At 36.7% G+C, this 19685-nt stretch overlaps 1 protein-coding gene across 2 annotated transcripts; it reads left to right on the forward strand.

Annotated features, from left to right (window-relative positions):
* The first annotated feature begins 255 nt into the window (after positions 1-255).
* Positions 256-19600, forward strand: LOC106120205 (autophagy-related protein 2 homolog A). 2 transcript variants are annotated; one of them, XM_013315471.1, is made up of 38 exons: positions 256-506; positions 1298-1466; positions 2135-2275; positions 2601-2703; positions 2846-3421; positions 3631-3779; positions 3879-4031; positions 4176-4261; positions 4795-4976; positions 5097-5269; positions 5512-5632; positions 5811-5969; positions 6369-6543; positions 7006-7109; positions 7424-7629; positions 8119-8242; positions 8744-8889; positions 9355-9539; positions 9720-9870; positions 10335-10519; positions 10904-11088; positions 11458-11716; positions 11976-12171; positions 12489-12596; positions 12937-13196; positions 13385-13593; positions 13842-13979; positions 14249-14435; positions 14729-14896; positions 15183-15342; positions 15772-15954; positions 16220-16391; positions 16613-16759; positions 17115-17242; positions 17495-17649; positions 17976-18122; positions 18392-18587; positions 18996-19600. In XM_013315471.1, exons 1-38 carry the CDS (start codon positions 339-341, stop codon positions 19010-19012), a joined length of 6471 nt encoding a protein of 2156 aa, XP_013170925.1. In that variant the 5' UTR covers positions 256-338; the 3' UTR covers positions 19013-19600. The 2 variants fall into 2 exon arrangements, with proteins under 2 accessions (XP_013170925.1, XP_013170926.1); XM_013315472.1 differs by having other exon boundaries at positions 3882-4031.
* The last annotated feature ends 85 nt before the right edge of the window (positions 19601-19685 follow it).

Here is a 19685-nt window from a genome sequence, read left to right on the forward strand (position 1 = left end):
TAGAGAAGTGAATAAAATGAATAGGCAGCGGTCAATTCGCTATTTTAACACGATGATCCCAGAGTAAAATCGTGGCATTGTTAAAATTACGGGTTTTGGTAAAAAGAAAATTAACTTACACAATAACATTACATTCGTTTTTAAAAATTATGATTTCTTGTTTTTGCGTATATTTAATCTGTACATGTTTTTGAAGGACAGATTTCAAACACATGAAACGGAACGTTATGTTTATTTACGTGCAAAAGTCAATCACACGCAAACGCAAATCAAATCACAATAGTCATTACGCACAAAAGTATAAATTTTTAGTGTAATGATCTTTAAAATAATTTAAAATGTTGTGGTATCTGCCATGGTCTGAAAGTATCAAGAAGAGGGCTTGCAGATATCTCTTACAACGCTACCTTGGAAATTTCCTTGAAGAAAAACTCACGTTAGATCAGCTGAGTGTGGATCTGTACAATGGAACAGGAACGGTATGCGATGTCAGCCTTGACTGCGAGGTAAATTTGTTTTATTTTATTACTATAAATTACTTACCAACTAATCTCTGTATGATTGTTACTGATATTTATATCAACACATCCCTTCTAACGCCAAATTTAAGTGCGCAATATTTTTTTAACACGTGTTAACTTTGCCCTTTTAGACAAAGAAATTTTAAAACATCAGAAAATGTCATTACTATAACATGTGATTATCACAATATATAAAAAAAAATTAAAAGAATTACAGACATTACAGTTATTGCAAACAATTATTTTCTTCGTATTTCTTTTATTTTTAGTTATTTAAAATTTAATAAAGTTTTTTCCATGTTTACCCATTGATAATTTATTTGAGCAGTTACCAAATTAAGGGGAGTAATTATATTCACTTGTAATTTAACAAAGTAAAATGTATTTTTGAATTTTAATAAATTTTGTTTGGGTTCCTTTGCAAGGCCCTTATACTAAACAGGTTTTATTTTTATGATTGTGATTTAGGTACATAAAGAAACCTGTATTGGGTCACTTCAGGCATAGCCATCTTGGCTAAATGACTTTGGTGGAGGATAATGATTACCTTATCTCACTATATTGCATAAATTAAATTGATAAAATGAGAAAAACATACTTTGTATGGTTGCAATAAATAGAATTTTTTTTTTAAATAATACCAAACTGTTATTAACTTTGAGAGACATTTAACGTTAATTTAATTTAAAATTGTTTCTTATAATGTGCATGAAGTATATTTTTACATATTTTTGCATATTTTAAATTATTATGCACCATTTTCTATTTAATTTCAGGCACTCAATGAGCTGGGTGACTCACAAAATTGGCCGTTGGAAATAGTAGATGGGCAAATGCAAGAAATTACTGTGACTATACCTTGGTCAACATTGTTAAAAGATGATTCCGTTGTTGAAGTCAATGGCTTATCACTTACAGTTCAACCAAAAGTCAGAGCTGAACCAGGTAAATTTAAATAGAGTAAACAAGACTGTTTTTTTTTTATATCATAAGGTGACAAACGAGCGAGCGGGCACCTGAAATCACTGAAATAGCGAAGTGACCGTTGCCCATAGACATATGCAGTTGCATATGCGTTGGCTACCTTTAATCAACGGAGTAGAGGATACACAGAAAGATAATATTTTCCCTTTCCATGCATCCTCTCATCTGGGGAGTCCACCTCCCATCCTTTCCGTACAAGAAAAAGGGTGGGAAGGGAAAGAGAACTAAATTAGGCCTCCGGGACGCACACTCACCAGACGAAACGAGGAATTGCATCCACTTCACGCCTGTCTTCTGTGTGGTATTTCACCGGGCGAGCCGGGCCAATTCATGCGAAGATGTTAAAGCGGGCTCTACCACTGTTTATGTTAAAACAACATAGTCATTATGCTGACCGTATGTTTGATGGCTTTGCAGTTGATTAGGACTGTACTATACCTATTGCATTTCAAATATCATGAATATTAATAAAAATATCACTCAAAAAATTAACATACATCATTCATTGTTATATTTCTATTCAAATATCTTGGCAACACAAGGTTGTCAATGAAAACAGCACACAATAAAAATTATTAATTTAAGGTTTTCAAGGCTTTCTTCTTATACTACACTATTTCCTTATGTAGTCTCATCTATGTTGGAGTCAATGTGGTCATCCATGTCATCATCAATGCAACTTGCTGCCGAATGTCTCCGAGAAGAAGCTGGACCACAGGAATCTAATCCTGTGGAAGGGATTGAAATGTTTGCCCATGCCATTGATTCTGGTATGTAAAACCCGACATATAATGATAAAGTCATACTAACTTCAATTAAACTTATAGTATAAGCAAAAAACCTTTAAAAACTGTTATTATTTTTATTAAGTATTAGCATTTTTAAGGGGCAACTAGGCCTTTTATAAACAGTTGTTGAGTAGTATAGGAATAATGTAGGAGAAAATAAGTTGCTTTATTGATTATTTTATTGAAGCTGGTTGGAAAATTATAGCGTAAATATTCTGAATATCTCGTGCCAAAACTATAATGCCTAAAGTGAGTTTTGTGATGTATATTATATGTTTAATTTAAATTTACCTTCTCTATTTTTTAGTTTTGAGCAGAGTGAAGGTAAAATTTGTCAACACAAAAATAAGAATAGAACATGTGCCCAAAAATGGTGTCAAAGGGATTGCTTTGGAAATTCACATACAAAAGTAAGTTATGGATTAAAGATACGCAACATATGTGCAATTACAGATGTCTATGGACAGCTGTCTCTTCATCCAATCCAGGTGTCCACTTACTTGCTTGCAACCTTGTAATAAAAAAAATAATATAAATTTTATTTAATTACAGTATTGATTACTTTGATGAGGCCGGTGCAGAACCTGTTCCTGAAACAACAGATCCTGGCCAGTCAAAAACATATATTGTTTCAACATATACAAACAAGAAGATTAAATTTAATGGTGTTACATTATACATAGACGAGTTCCCATCAAGACTTAGGACCATGGCTAGAAGTCTTACTATGGAAAAATCTGTATCATCACAAGCTGATAAATCTGAGGCAGAAACACCAGATGTTAACTACCAAAGTACTATATCTGATATATTCTATGAAACTAGAAGTGTCATATCAACTATAGAAAATGATCCAGTCAAAGAAATAATCGGTGATGATACTCAAAGTGGTTCGAGAGAACCAACTCCAGAAGAAAAAGCAAAGCAACCCGAGCCCATTGTATTTGCTAAATTAACTGGACAACAGGAATTAGCATTGAAATTAAAATACTCAGAAGAAGTTGAAGGTCCTAAAGTTGAAGTGAAAATATTATTAGGGTCTTTGATAGTGTATTTGACACCGCGACAATTGCATACACTGTTCGAACTTGTTGATGCTTTAAATCAACCCGATTTAGAAGATACAAGGTAAGACAATTGAAATTCATTGTTAAATATAAATTAACTGTGAGTTTCTGAAACCTCAGGTTAAAAATTATTGTCAAACATAATGACAGTGATGACTATATGTTTTATCCAAAATTTTGGTCTCAGAAACCCACGGTAAGTTATTCTTTTAATTATCAAAAAGGTTGGTAGGTCTACTAAACTATTATATGTAATTATTGATATTCTAGCAATTTACCTCTTCGTCAAAGCGGTGTGAATATGCAGTGCAAGCCAATGAAACAGGCTGATTTCCAGCTAATCGAAGCTCAACTCCAAGGCAATTTGGAGCGGCAGAGTAAACCAACACATATGTATGGATGGTCGGGACCTAGTTTTGGTAAGTTTTAAAACAATATAATGTAAAATATTCGTTTCCAAACTAAATAGCAACTAAAGGATTATTTTTAAGAATAAACACTTTAAAACAATTTTACAGAAGACAGTGACGCTGAAAGTGAGAAGTTCCATCCGATGACAACCAACCAGATGACGGAGAGTTTTACATCATCCGTTAGTTCTATGAGTGCCAGTATGACATCCAGTGTCAATATGCCTACTGCACAGCCTAGAATCAAGAGGAATAGAAAAGGTATACAACTTTTGACAAAAAAAAATATAATTTGAACGCGATTTACATCAATTAGTTACAACACCATCTATCGACGAAAAAAATTAAACAATTTCATAAAAAATCACGAGTTAAGTCTTAAAAATCGTTTTTGTAATGTTTCAGTACCGCATATTGACGGAGATCCAACTGCAGAGGTTTCGCACATCAGCCTGAGGATGGCGTCATTTTCTTGCGTTTTACTGCATAAGGTAAAATATTTTTTTCTTGTGATAAAAAGTACATCAATAATTACAATACAAATTTTTGCCCGACTTTAGATAGGATAAACTGGGTAGAGTAAATTTTTGATGGGTATCGTAATGTATGCTTCACCGTTCTTTATTATTGTTCTTCTCTTTCTCTCTCTTCAGCCATATAACGCCCACTGCTGGGCATAAGCCGGGGAGGCCAGGATGATCGGTTCTGTATTACCCTCATCCAGGATACTCTTGCAACCTTGACCAGATCGTTGTTTCTCTAGAGTCATATTTTTTATTACCAATTTTACTTTACTAATATTATAAATGTTTAGATGGATGGATGGATGTTTGTAGATATCTGCGGAACGGCTGAACAGATCTCCGTGAAATTTGGCATAGATGTATAACATAGCTTGGAAGAACACATAGGCTACTTATTTTTATTGAATTCCGCGCGCACGGAGTCGTGGGCGACAGCTAGTTTCATCGATACTTTTTTACGTATAGTAAAATAAATAGGTATATTTTCATATTTTTTTTAGGATATATTAGTGGGTACTCCAATGGGTACGGATTACTTATCACCCGCATCCATTGTCAAGATGCAGCAAGCTTCTAGAGAGTTCTTTGACAATGTAGAATCTTTCTGCAGAAGTGAAGAGCGAAGAGAGAATCATAAAGTTAATGATGCTTTAGATAAAGCTACTAAGAGAAATCATTTAAGGTAACGTAATCAAAAAAAAGAAATTTAAAATATGCCAAATTCATTTTAGTACCGAATAATGATAAAAGTTTTGTTGTTTTTCACCAATTTCCAAATGCCACACAATTGTTCTTATTTTAGGATATTAACAACAGAGATGAGTTTAGACGGCAGTGAGAAGGTGACGTCACACGGCAGTCAGACGATGTGCGAAGCCGCTATTAAGAATTTTCTACTAAGAGAATGTCTATACGGCCAGTCTCAGGACGATATTAAACCTCAAAGCTATGATTTAATTAAATTTGAAAATAAAGGTAAATATTGATCTGATCCAGTGGATGAAAGTCAAACTAAATTATGATAGCTCACTAACGCCCTCCATGTCAAAAAAAATTTCAAAAAGTTTTTTGTCGTACTGGAGCTTATTTTTTTTTCTTTTAAAGCATTTTCTATGCTTAAGAAGGTTTTATATATTTTTTTAACATAGCTAACCGCATAGCAGCGTCTTACATGTTTAAATATAGATATGTCAAGTCATCTGTTATGTTATTTCTAGATGATCCAGATCTCGGAACTAACGTGCAAACGCCTAATATAAAGATTAATTTCAAACAAACATCTAAATATATGAGAATATCGGGCGAGAAGAAATTAGTCTCGCCTACCACAGATATTATGTAAGTCATAGAATAAAAAAAATCTTATATAAATTGAAAAATTATGTATAATATATAATGTCTCTCACAAAATTCCGAAAAACAGATCAAATATCAATATCACCGCCATGCAATTCGACATTAAATTTGTCATTGAATTAAAACGAGGTATTTTAATAGGCATTTTTTTATTTTTCAGAGTAAAATGCAGTCCTTTCTTCGTGGATGTAGAGCTGACGTTAGTAGACCGCATGTCGGCGACTTTCTTCCCACGGGGTGACAGCAGCCCGCGCCCCTCACACCCACAGAATCATATCAACTTCGCACTCCATTGCCCGCAACTAAATGTTATACTCAGGTAAACACTTAGCTTTACACTTAACTTTAAGTATTAATATTAAAAGACTTTAATATAAATAGCTTGGTGTTGTATTTTGAATTTAGCAGTCGCCTTTGACTTTGTTGACGTGGATGAGAAAAAAAAACAAAAATAGAAAAATAGTAGGTAAAATTTTCCCGCAAATATTAGCGAAGCATGAACGCGACTTTCAGACGGACAGACTGAAATTTTTAAATATTTCTCCTTCCACATACCCGAAATAAGTTTTTTTTTTCTCCACATTAGAGACAGACACTCCAATTTTATTAACTGGATAAATGATTTGAATCTTTATAGTTTTGGAACAGGTTGCCTTAGTCAAATAAGATGGATTCCAAGAATGAATAGGCACTTACTAACATCATCTACACTCCCCAGATTCCCTATAGCGGACTTACGTAGCTGCGTGAACCACGAAACACGTCGTGTGAGAGCTGATTACCTGATGCTGCAGCTGCAAGCTGCTGCTGCTGGCTGGACGCAGGTGGCCAGCGTGCGTCCTCTGCCCACCACACTCACACTAAGGGCCACCACCATACAGCTATACTACTGTGTGAGTACAGCTAGGGACTGATATATAAACACGGCTAAACACTCACGTATATTCGTGAGTGAGCTGAGGGCCGCGTCCGCGAAATAATACCAGTACCACTCATCCTGATGAAGGGCCCCCGATGGGCTCGAAACTAGTCGGTGCCGCCACCGGACGAATATACGTGAGTGTTTAGCCGTGTTTATATATCAGTGCAGTGCAATAGCCGTGAGATCGACTTCCATCAAATTTTACTCAAAAGATCGAACTTAAATAATTTCATTAAGATACGTCATAAATTATTTATAACAAAAAATAGGAATACATTTATTTAAATCGCTGCACTGATGTATAAAACCTTTGTCAGATGAAAGACCACTTGGCGCCACGTTTATAGACTTGTTTGTGTAAAGAAACACAGATGCATAACACAATATGCTCGTTCCAGTTTTTTCCAGTTTTTTATATTACTTTTTATTTCAGGAAAACGATCACTTACCGCCCACTCACGTGGCTCAATCTACGATGGACGCTGCATCTTTTGAAGGAAATATACTTAAAGGCAATACAACTACACCATTACCTATGTAAGTTAACATCATATATAAAGTAAAAAGAAACAATGTTTTTCATAAAGACAGCAATTTATATATTAAAAGTAAGCAAACTTTAGTGTCAGGAAAAATAAGTGTACTCTTGATATTTTGTAAGATTTTCTGGTTCTTTGAAAAGGAACACACCATCTCCAGTCACCATTTAAATCAGAAAAAACTTTTTTTTATCTTTGTATATTTGACAGATCAACGTTCAGAAACTTTAAAACATTCAACACTCTAGTATATTTTGTACCATATTAAACTTGATAAAAACCATCAAAAAATAACCACCAATTCTTTATCAGGATATCTCTTACATTCCTACCGCGGGAATCGAACAGAGGTCCATTCGATTCGTTACACGAGGAAATGAATTTCGAACCAAAAGCACCGAATCCTATGACAACTTCGATGTACATAATGAACAATTTGAAGAGTTCATTGCCCAGTCCATTTAGCGGGAAGAAGACAGCACATCAGAGTATAACGAAACAGGAGAATAGTCAAGAAGGTATGTATACACCTACAGAGTTAAATTATAAAAGCACACTAGCGCCCCTCTGTAAATATCAAAAAAGTGTCACAAGATTCTCGTGGTACTGTGCTGTCCTGTCATGTTTTTTCCTTTATTTTCTATGTCAATGTTGGTTTTAAATATTTTGTGACTGAACAACCCGTGGTATTTGCGTCTTTTATCAGCACATAAAAACCTGTCTCACGATAGTTAAACGTAAGCCAATTAAGATTAAAGAGAAATCGAATAAAAAAATGTTTTTAAAAAGTTGTAAACGCTCTTCAAAAATTTGCGCAGTTCTTGATAAGATTATTATTGAAACGTTGTTTAAGAAAATCTCTAGAAAAATGCAAATAAAAAAAATTACGTAATTACTTTTAAAAATATCTGTTTTGTTGACCCTAGCTATTGTACAACAGAATTATCTTGTACAATAGCAATCTTATCATCATCGGTAAATATTTTTAAATGTATATAAATTTCTAGCTCACGAAGAAGATCTGATAGTTCCCGGTACTGATGAAGAGATGGCAGAATTCACAAACAGTTCTGTGGAGAATTCTTACATACATCTCGATTTCAACCTTCCAATACTCAGCTTGCAACTAGAGTAAGTATTTTACTGTATTAATACATAAACTTTAAACCAACATTTCATACTTTACTTTAAAGTAAGTAATTGTAAAGTAATTAAAAAAAATCTAATACTACTTAATAATAAAAGTACATAATCCAGAAAAGTATCTACATTTTTACAACTTTAAGTAGGAAATAAGAAGTTAAATATAAGAACATCTTAATGAGAATTCTTTATCAAATACTTCATATCTAGAACTAAGTTAAGTAGAAGTTATTTTGCACTAGCTGTCGCCCGCGATTCTTTCCGCGTAGAATTAATAAAAACCTTATTACTAGCCTGTGTATTCTACCAAACTATGTTCTATACCAATGCCTAATTTCAGCAAGATCCATGCAGCTGTTCTAGAGATACTTTCTAGCAAACATCCATCCATTCATCCAAATATTAGCATTTATAATATTAGTAAGAAGTAAGATTTCCTTTATCATTCGAGATATCTATATTCTACTGTATTGTGTTACATTTTCGCAGATCAAAACAGTTGTATGAGATAATCTACAACCGCATCAACTCAGACCTGCTGCTGTGGGAGCCGCATGTGGTGGAGCAGTTCGAGATCAGTCCTCACATCGGCGGCATCTATCCCGCCTTTGGTATGTGCAAAGGCGGAGCTTACGGTCAGTGATATTACAAAATTCATTTTTAAAATAATAAAATGAAGGGTTCCTTTTAAGAAAAGAACATTATAACCACCAAACATTATACAACTCGTTTTTTTCATACAAATAAGACGTATGTAGTAATAAAGTGTACTAATTCACAATTATGTTCAAATTTTTCTTGTAAAATATATGTTACTAGCTGTTGCCAGCGTTTTCTTCCGCGCCAAATTAAAAAAAAAATCTTAATAAGTAGCCTATGTGTTCTTCCAGACTCTATAATATATCTGTGCCCAATTTCAAAAAGATCCCTTGAGCAGTTCTGGAGATACCTTCAAACAAATATCCATCCATCTATCTAAACTTTTACATTTATAATATTTGTAAGATAAACATACGATTATATACGTAAATATTTAAAAATATATATGAAAATATTTAAAAATACCTAATATAATATTAATATTTTTGAATAACGTTTAGATTCTGATACGGAAAGTTCATCATCCGAAGAGGAGAATCTTTATTATTCAACATATGACAACAAATTGAAAAAAGGCATCGGAAATTCGAGACAATTGCCCGAAAACAAAGAGAGCGAGAAACACAACTTTTGTCTCACTCTTAAAGTCGGCAAAGGTCTTATGACTATTTTCGCACCTGTCAGAGTAAGTTACATTATTCATTCATTTTTCTAGAAAAAAAAAAAACAATTTACAAATCAAGAACATACTTCAGTTTTCTAAATATTTAAAGTCCTTCGAATTTGGAATAAATAAACAAATAAATTGAGATTTAACATATAAAATTTTATATTTTAATATTAAATATAACTAAATTTGAAACAGGACGCCAACAAACGCGTGGTCCCAGGACAAATGGGTGAATTAGTACTGGAAGCTCATAGACTGAGTATGTGCCAAGTGAGTGGTCTTAACGGACGAGCCAAGACCGCACAACTGTGTCTGCGTTCAGGAAAAGTTACATTGTATCATGAACGTAAGTCATATCGCACTTTATTAGTGGGTAGCCATCACTTACTAGACATGGACAAGCTATAAACCGTGATATTTTGTGCATATTTGATTTCGCCATTTTGGCATTGACTGTTTCTTTGGTTTGTTTGTAGCGGTGGGATTCGAACTATAGTTAACAAGGATATCATAATTTACTATTAAAATATATATAACCTACTTAGTCTTAGAAAATTACAAAAAAAAAGAAAAATATGATGACGGCTACAGTGCAAAAAGACTCTTGTGACATTTTTTACCGTTGACAAGGGGCGTTAGTGAGCTGTCATAATTTAGTTTGTCTTATATACCCACCGTGGCAGAGAGTCCGTCTATAATAATGATAAATTTCTTTTTAGGAATTTGAAGAGCATTTATGTCCATACCTTTATAGATATCTGTGGTAGCTTTATTTAACACAAAATTGTACTACAATTATTTTTTTTCCAGCACTACTGTCTATACCATCAGAAAAACCTCCGCTGCGTCTCTATGGTACATCTCTCCCATTACATTTGAAGACTACAATATATCCGTCAAACAAGGGAATTATCATCAAAGATCGACTTCAAGCAAAAGACATGTTCTCTCTCGCGTTAAAGACAGATCCTGACAGCGAGACTCCTAATTTAAAGGTAAATCTCGAATAAGTTGACTTCTCTCAAAAGGATAGAACTTTTAAATTTATTTTTACTCACTTCGCAGCTGACCACCATTAAGTTTACATCTTGCCCTTTAGTATGTTTTAAAAAAAAACGAACATATGTGAGTTTTAGCCGTTTTTATATAAGCTTATTATAATCTCACGAAAGTTTGAATATTTAAATATGTAATAAAAGTTTAATTTACAACAGGACTTCTCAAACTTTTTTCTCCTCTCTGTAAAAAGTCAAAGATGATGCTATATTTTTTTAACATGAATCCCTTTACTTTATTTCTTACCATCTTGGACCCCTGTGGGTCTTTCGTGAACACCAGGAGGTCTCCAGCACTTATGTCATCTACATCACTATTTCCAGACGATCTGCATAGCGATAGGCATAGAGCAGGCAACGTTACGTCACCGCGGCGACAAGGGCATTGCATGGCTGAGTCAGCTGCTGGACGTGCTGGATGTACTCGACTACCCTGTGCCAGGTTACACGCCCTCCACTGTACTATCCGAGTTACATGTACATGTGTGGGACTGCGCCATAGACTACAGGTATAAAGATTCTTAAATAACCCAGCAGCTGTTAACTTAGTGCTGTAAAGAAATGTGGGGAAGATATTGCGCAGATGACCTTGAACCGCCAATATATTTAAAAATATCTACGTACTTTTAGACATTATTAGTTAGAATCCGCTGGCGCGAATGACGTGCTTTCATTACAAAGTCCAGTGTCAGAATGATTAGTGAGGGGACATAAACGTCGACATTTTAGTAAGGCTAGTGTTGCGCCAGTACACCGGCACAGTGCCGGATTTTCTTCCTATCAGTACTTGGTGTTACTGCCTCACTAAGTTACCACTTAAGATGCCACTTACTGTAACGATGTACTCAGAGTCCTTAATTTATGTTTATTTCTTTCAGACCGTTGTACTTACCGATACGAACAGTCCTAACTCTGGGCAACTTCAGCGTGTCAAGCAATCTAATCCCGGAGACTAATACGTCGTGTTTGCGGTTCCTCGCTCAGGAATGCACGCTGTTCCTATCTCATACCGGTGACAGGACAAATGAGCAGGTTCCACAGGATGATAAGCCACCGGATGTCCAGAGAGACTATGTCTGTGTGATTGATGTGGGACTATTCGAGTTAGCGCTAAGAACAGAAGATAAGGCTAACAGTGTAAGTATTTATTACCGGGATTTTCCACTGCAGAAATATCTTTAGAAAAATGTATTATTGTTTTTTTTTTCTCTTTACAGAAGTACTTTATGTACAGCAAAGTTAAATAACTTATCCTTAATAAACTTAGGATATGCGTTTCTCTTTCAATTTAATTTTGTATGTCTAACTAACGGTTGTTTATTGACCACTAGGAGATTCCTTAGTGTAGGCAGGACTATTTAATCTAGAATTAATCTTTATCTTCTGAATATTTTAGTCAGGTGAACAGCCCCAAGTGGAGGTAACAGCTAGCAATAACCAGGTCAGTGTTCATACATGCTGGGACTCCGCGTCAGCGCTGTGCCGGCTGCTGACGTACGCTGCAGCTGATGGTGATGCCCGACCCCCTGCGCCTGCGCCACCTTCACCCCGACACAGCCTCTGCTCAGATCCACCACTCGAGACATTAGTCGGTAAGCTACTATCTACTATCATTTTTTTATTCCACTAGTAGCTGTCGCCCGCGACTCCGTCTGCGCAAATTAAAAAAAAACTTAATTAGTAGCCTATGTGTTCAGGCTATTTTTTACATCATATATGTCAAATTCGATTCATGCAGCTGTTCTACAGATACCTAATAAACATTCGTCCATCTATCCATACATTCAAACATTCGCATTTAATATTAGTAAGATACATAACTTGAAATTGTTAAAAACTAACAGCGCCATCTTTCGACACATTTACTTTAATAATACCACTACCACCCATGCTTATTATTTTCTGTCAGGTCTTGACGATCGACCTATAGAAGAAATTCGAGAGCTATCACCTAGTGAAATTCAACAAGTCAACGATCTCATGGCCGAAGCAATGAAGGAAAGTCCTAACAATACTAGTAAGTATTTGTTGTACTTACTTACGTACTACAATATTCTTAAGTGTTTTTTTTTTAATATTAAAGATGGCAAACGAACAAGCGGTCGCCTGAATTGGCCGAAATGGCCAAGTAACCACTGCCCATAAACATCCGCAATTGCAGATCCTTTAATCGACGGAGGAGTAGACGCACAGAAAGAGAATATTACCCGTTTCTATGCGTACCCTGTCCTAAGAAATCCCGTTTCTCTTCCCATCCTCTTTTTATAAGAAAAGGGTGGGAAGGGGAAGGAGACTACAAAAATGCCTTTTAGTATGTTTATTAGATTATACATTTTATATTTTTAATCCACTTCTAGTTGATGAAAACGAACTTAATAGTTCGACTGAAAAGGAAGGAGTTGCAATATTCTTTTTCCCGGATGAATCAAACATGAAAGTAAAGCAGCCATCTTCTGAAGCTATCAATATGGATACTGAACCGAAATCCCTAGAGGAAGAAGACAATTTACCTGTCGAGGAAGCACTAGAAACAAAACCTCCCTTAGTACAATCTACTAAAGAAGTTACGGATACATCAACACCTAAAAGTACTCCTAAGAAACCTAAACGTAAAAAGGTAACTTATGAAACATCAATTAACCGTGGGTTACTGAGACTGAGATTTTTCAATAAAACATACCGTCATCCCAAAAATAACAATATATTTTAAACAGAAATTTCGGACTCGGAAACCCACTATAAATTTCGAATTCAAATAACAATTATTGATAACAGCGCCATCTATCGTCTGATTTTTTAATTTAGATCAAATCAGTTGGAGACGGTAGCAACACAGACGATGAATACTGCATAGTAGACAACAGTGGTTGCGGACAAGACAATGAGATGGATGAACCAGTCGTCCGCTGGCTGTGTCCAGGACCTGTCTATATGACTGACAACCACTTCACAGTACCCGCGGCAAGGACTGACGTACTTAAAGCACCAAAGAGTTTCCCAATGCCGGTTTTAAGGTAAGCACATACTTAGCAAGGAAGCAAACGGAGCATTAGGAAGTAAGAAACCCAAATTACACATATATTGTACGAAACTTAGTATGTAGCCTATGTGTTCTTCCAAACTATGTTCTACATCTGTTTCAAATTTTAGCGAGATCTATTTATCTGTTCTGGAGATACCTAATAACACATTCCTCCATCCATACATACATACATCTAAATATTCGCATTCATAATAGTATGATTAATACATTTATTTAAAGGTACACGTTACGCGAGATGAGTTTAACATGGAACATGTACGGTGGACACGACTTCACCGCTCCCGGGGACGTGACCAACAAGAAGACTGTCACCATTGAGGGTGACAAGAGACCTCATGGCTCACCTACCATTTCCAAGTAAATATACATAAAATATATTTGTCCATATAATAAAATTAACTAGTCATTTAGAAGTCTTGAAATTAAAAAAAAACACAGATGGCGCTGAAGTTGAAGTAGCCATAGTTGTTTAATTTACATAAAAATAGATGGCACTGTCATACATTTAAATACAGTCAATATGATAAAGTCTCGCTTAGATACGTTTAATTGTGAAGCAATCCCTAACAAGAGAATCACTAAAACTGCACTAAGGGACTGTTTGTTTTATTATCGTCTTTGTATAGAAGGAGTAAAGAATACGAGCCGTATGAAAGCGGTCGCGCGCTGGCTGACGCGTACCGGCACGGTGTCAGCTGGGCGGCGGGCAACGAGCGCGTGCGCGCCGCCCCTGCGCCTGCGCACCGCGACCTGCGCAGCCGTGGCGGACGTGCCCGCGACCATAGCACTTGCGTCAAGCTGCGACTTGCTAAGGTATACCATAGAAATACGTGTGATTTCTTACCTTACAATTAAGTTATAAATCATTATGAAATACTAATTGTCGTCTGCGACTTCGTCCAGATAAATAAAAAAAACAGCCTTTGCTCCAGAGTGTAATTTAAATTTCATCCAAATCCACTTAGTAGGTCAGGTGTAAATCCATCCAATATTTTTATTCTTAAGTGAGAATATTCACGGACATAATACGTATAAATCCAAAGAAAGATATAAAAATAATTATTAATTCTGTAAATAAAATTAAAGGAATAATGTTATGTGTATAGGTGAAGTTCGTACACGAGGTGTATGGAGGCGGCGCTGCGCAGGCGTCCCGGCAGACGCTGGCAGTGGGCAAGCTGGAAGTGCTGGACCGGCTCGTGCGCAGCGACATCAACAAGCTGCTCTCACACTACAAGCTAAAAGACGAGCCTGACAGGAAGAACGCACATATGGTAACAATTCTTATAACCCATACATATAAGGGTGTAAAAAAATCCGCCAAAATACTGCAACAAAAATATTGTGTGTCAATCTCCTTAATATCGCTCACTAGATGTCGCTCTACGTCTGCGTAGAGTATAAAAAACTTAATAAGTAGCCTATGTTTTTTTCCCGACTATGTTCTATAACTATGCCAAATTTAATCGAGATCCGTAGAGTTCCGGACATATCAATTAACAAATATCCATCCATCCAAACTTTCGCATTTATTATAATTTGTTAACCCTTTGTGTGCAGGTGGTTGTAAAAGCGGTACACCTGCGTCCGGAGCCGCAGCTGAGCGCGCAGGAGTGTTGCCTGAAGGTGTCGCTGCTGCCGCTGCGCTTCAACCTCGACCAGGACACGCTCGCATTCCTCGTCTCCTTCTTCTCCAAGCTCGGCTCTGATGAACCTACCGGTAAGTTAACCAAGATTGCAGGAGTTAGGATTAGGATATAAGAATAATCTGTGGGTCTGAAAACATGTTTAAATAATATACTAATGAAAAGACTAGCCGTTGCCCGCGGCTCCGTCCGTGCAGAATTAAAAACATTTAATATGTAGTCTATATGTTCTTCCAGATTTTGTTCTATATCTTTGCCAAAATTCAGTGAGATCCATGACACCGGTGGGGTAGTACCAAACTCTAAAAATTTTGAAAATTAAAACAAACATATATCCATCTTTACATCCAAACACTCGCATTTATAATATTAGTAAGATTATCCTTTGGTGCTCACATAATAATGTCACTAGATAGCGTTATAATTTATCATTGAAACTCATAATCGTTCTGCATATTTGTCACGAGACAATAACTGTGTAAAATATGTAATTTTGTGTGTAGACGAGGACAGCAAGAGCATGAGCGGCGGATCAACAGAGGGCGGAGCGAGTGCGGGGGCGGGGTCTCGACAGACCACGCCCACACATCGACCACCTGTGATGAGCATCGCCAGTCACCTGCGCGATCCTCCGCCCACGCCCACCTCTATTGGCGACGCAGACTCACTCTCACTTAATGACGCAGGTAAGTCTACAACTGGGTATATAAAGATAGGCTTCCACTGCCGAAAGCCACATACAAATTTTTAGACATTATTAGTTAGAATCTTTTGGCGTGAATGACGCGCTTTCGTTACCAAGTCAAGTGTTAGCACGATTAGTGAGGGGACGTAAACGTCGACATTTTAGCTAAGCGACATTAAGGCTAGTGTGGCGCCAGTACAACGGCACAGTGCCGGATTTTCCTTCTAACAAAATATAGTTTGTTATCTATGTCCATATTGTTTTAGTACTTCGTGATGATGAGCCGTTGATGGAAACATACGAAGCAGAACGTCTAGTGTCGGAGAACCTTATCCAGTTGGAAGAGGACTTCCAGAAGCTCGCCGTCGGCCAGGAGAAGCCCGCTGCCAGACTTCCAGTCGACAACGAACCCCTTGATGATTCACCCATATACTTCAGGTGAATTGCGCATTTTTAATCTGATTTTGTATGCATTTTCATATATAATCTGGGTAATTTATCTTTCTTAATATATTTTATCGAGTTTTGTAACATTTCACTGTCAAATAGCGATAGAAATGTATACATTTGAATGATATATTTGAGAAAATGTTATCCTTTTCAACTAAAAGGCTTAGAAAAAACTGTTTTATTTGATTTTTTTTTAATTCGTGTATTAGACGCGTGGTGTTCTCCCCCGAAGTGCCCATCCGGCTGGACTACGTAGGCAAGAGGGTGGACCTGTCTGCGGGCCCGGTGGCCGGCCTGCTCATGGGCCTCGGACAGCTCAACTGCTCCGAACTCACGCTCAAGAGACTCGACTACAAGTATGTTTTTTAATTATACTAGTTGTCACTTGCGACTCCGTCCATGCGAAATTAAAAAAAAAACTTAATTATGTGTTTTCCAGGCTATGTTCTACATCTATGCCAAATTTTATCAAGATCCGGTAGAGCCGTTATGTATATACCTTGTAACAAAAGTCCATCCATCTATCCATACATTCAAACATTCACATTTATAATATTAATAAGATAATTTAGCATTCGAATCAGTGTATTATAATGCAAAAAGAAGAGATTTCTCCGCACCTGTGATTGGTGGTCTTGAAATGGGCGTGGTCTGATAGAGGCGGAGCTTCCGCATATCTTGAACTATACTATTAAATGTATATTTCTATAGGTTGGGCTTACTGGGACTGGAGAAGCTGGTGCAGTGGGCTCTGCACGAGTGGCTGTCGGACATCAAGCGGCACCAGCTGCCCGGCCTGCTCAGTGGCATCGGACCTATGCATTCCTTGCTGCAACTCAGTTAGTACACGTTTAATCTACCCTCATTGGAAAAATGTGTTGATATTCAGTAACTTTATGTTGAACTGACCGTGGGTTTCTGAGACTAAAATTACCGCTAAAAATATTTTATTATCTCTGTTTTGTCAAAGACGAATGATGATATATTTTATGCAGCGATTTTGGTGTCAGAAACCCACGGTTAGAATCGTTAATTGGTCAGCGCTCCCTTAGTATACATTTTTTGTATAATGCTTATGATTTTTCTTACAGTAACTGGCATCCGCGACCTGGTATGGTTGCCGGTGGAACAATGGCGGCGTGACGGACGCCTGGTTCATGGCTTGCGCCGCGGTGCCGCCTCCTTCACCGCACGCACAGCCGTCGCAGCCCTGGACATCACCACAAGACTCCTACATCTTATACAGGTATACACCGTACCCTCGGCTCTGGAGTCTCACAGCGATTCACCAAAAAGTTTACTGACCTCTATGAATAGAACGGCTATAAGACGCAATATTTTGTATTCGCCATTTGGCTGATGATACCGGTAAAGTTAACTAAAGATTCTTTAATATTAAAGATTTTTGGTTGCATATTAATAATTGCATATTATTAATGTTTCTTAACTAAGTTAACGTGTATTTAGGTGGCCAATGACTCCTGTATCATAACGAAGACAAACGAAGCAAAGGTGTTAGTTCCAAATTTCTATCTATTTAAAGAGATTCATATAGATGTAATTATGTGTCAGGCAACAGCGGAGACAGCACTAGATATGTTGACGCCAGCGCCCACGTTGGCACTGCCGGCGGGTGCACGTCGCCGTCGTCGCGACCCCGCACGTCGCCCCGCAGATATACGTGAGGGCGTGGCTAGTGCGTACACCACCGTACGCGAGGTACGTACACATACGATCACAATCAATTCACTACAAATAGATAACAATAAATACTTCTTTGTACTAACATAATATTACTAACGCCTAACTTTATTAGTTAATTTTAAGACAATTTTGAATAAATCGATATTCTGCTATATTTAACGCCTGACATAAGATATTTTTGATCCTTTAAATATACTCCTTACATTATAGGATTCAAATTTAATTCCAATTTTTATTATTATAAGTTGAATTTTGTGTTTTTTAAAATAATATTTATTTATCAGGGTTTCGCGGAGACCGCAGCATCAATGTCACTAGCGGCGCGGTCGTCGCGTGTGGGCGTGCTCCGACAGCTGCCGGGCGCGGCGATGACGCCACTCGCGCTGGCAGCCGCGGGCGCTGCGGACGTGCTCGGCGGAGTGCGCGCCGCACTCGCCCCGCACGCACACCGCGACCATGCGGACAAGTGGCGGACTACAGGTAACACATACGTCCGTATAATTATATGAACCCGTATGTTCTTACATACGTACATAAACGCACTTACACACGTACTCGCATGCACTTCCGTACGTACACACACGCACTTAGTCTCATGCGCTTACACACTTACACGCATGCACTTACACACATACACAACTGGACTAACACAGATGCACTTAAACACCTATACGTAATCACTTGCACTAACACACGTACACACACGCACTTACACACGTACACACACCCTTGCAAACGTCCACGCACGCATGTATACTGAAACAGAAATGTATAATAAATTCTTTACGTATATTTGGAGATCAAGGCATGTTTCCATGATGACAATGTTATTGTATTTATTATGAGTGCTGGTAGTGAATTCTTTAATCAAAGTTAATCTTGTTTCAGATTCAGCAGCTGAATAGTTCCAAATTCATCATAAAATAAGATCTCTAAAATATACTCTAATTTATGTTTAAGACATGCATTGCATGATAAAAAAAAATATCCAGCAATTTTTCACGCTAGCTCATGTAATAAGGTTATAATAGTTTTTATTTTGTCAATTTATTATTTTTATTTACAATTACGATCAGTTTTAACTATTGAAGTCTTGAATGGTTATTTTGTTCCTTTATTTTTTATGGTTGGTTAGCAACTAGCAACACTGGGAAAAGTAAACTTATAAATTATTACAAATTAAATTGTTTATGGGCTGTGGATTGAAGCAGACACCACAAAAGGTGAGTTTTATATTTCGCAATGTACATATGTATGACGTTTATTTTTAATTTTCACTTTCCGTGTAGAACACAGAAAAGGTGCTTCAATTTAATCGATATAGCATTTTAGAGCATTTAATTGCTTATCTCTTTTATAGATGTAAATATTTTTTTTATTTTTAATAATTGGATTGACTATTGGGTGCCATGACATGTATGGAAGAATTGCTATATTAAAAAAAAACTGTGGTATTTTAAAAAGTATTAGTTTTTAATTGAATTATTTTTTAGATCATTCAAAGTTTCAAGAAATGTTTTATGTTTACGAGTGATATATTTGTATTTTTTAGGATACTGATCAATTAATTTGAATTCA

The sequence above is a fragment of the Papilio xuthus genome, unplaced genomic scaffold, assembly GCF_000836235.2.
Source record: "Papilio xuthus unplaced genomic scaffold, Pxut_1.1 DF826961.1, whole genome shotgun sequence".
NCBI lineage: Eukaryota > Metazoa > Arthropoda > Insecta > Lepidoptera > Papilionidae > Papilio > Papilio xuthus.

Coding starts and splice junctions, on each gene's coding strand:
- LOC106120205 (XM_013315471.1), top strand. CDS start 339: ATGTTGTGGTATCTGCCATGGTCTGAAAGTATCAAGAAGAGGGCTTGC. Junction 2,704..2,845: donor TTGGAAATTCACATACAAAA/GTAAGTTATGGA, acceptor ATTTAATTACAG/TATTGATTACTTTGATGAGG. Junction 3,422..3,630: donor CCCGATTTAGAAGATACAAG/GTAAGACAATTG, acceptor TTGATATTCTAG/CAATTTACCTCTTCGTCAAA.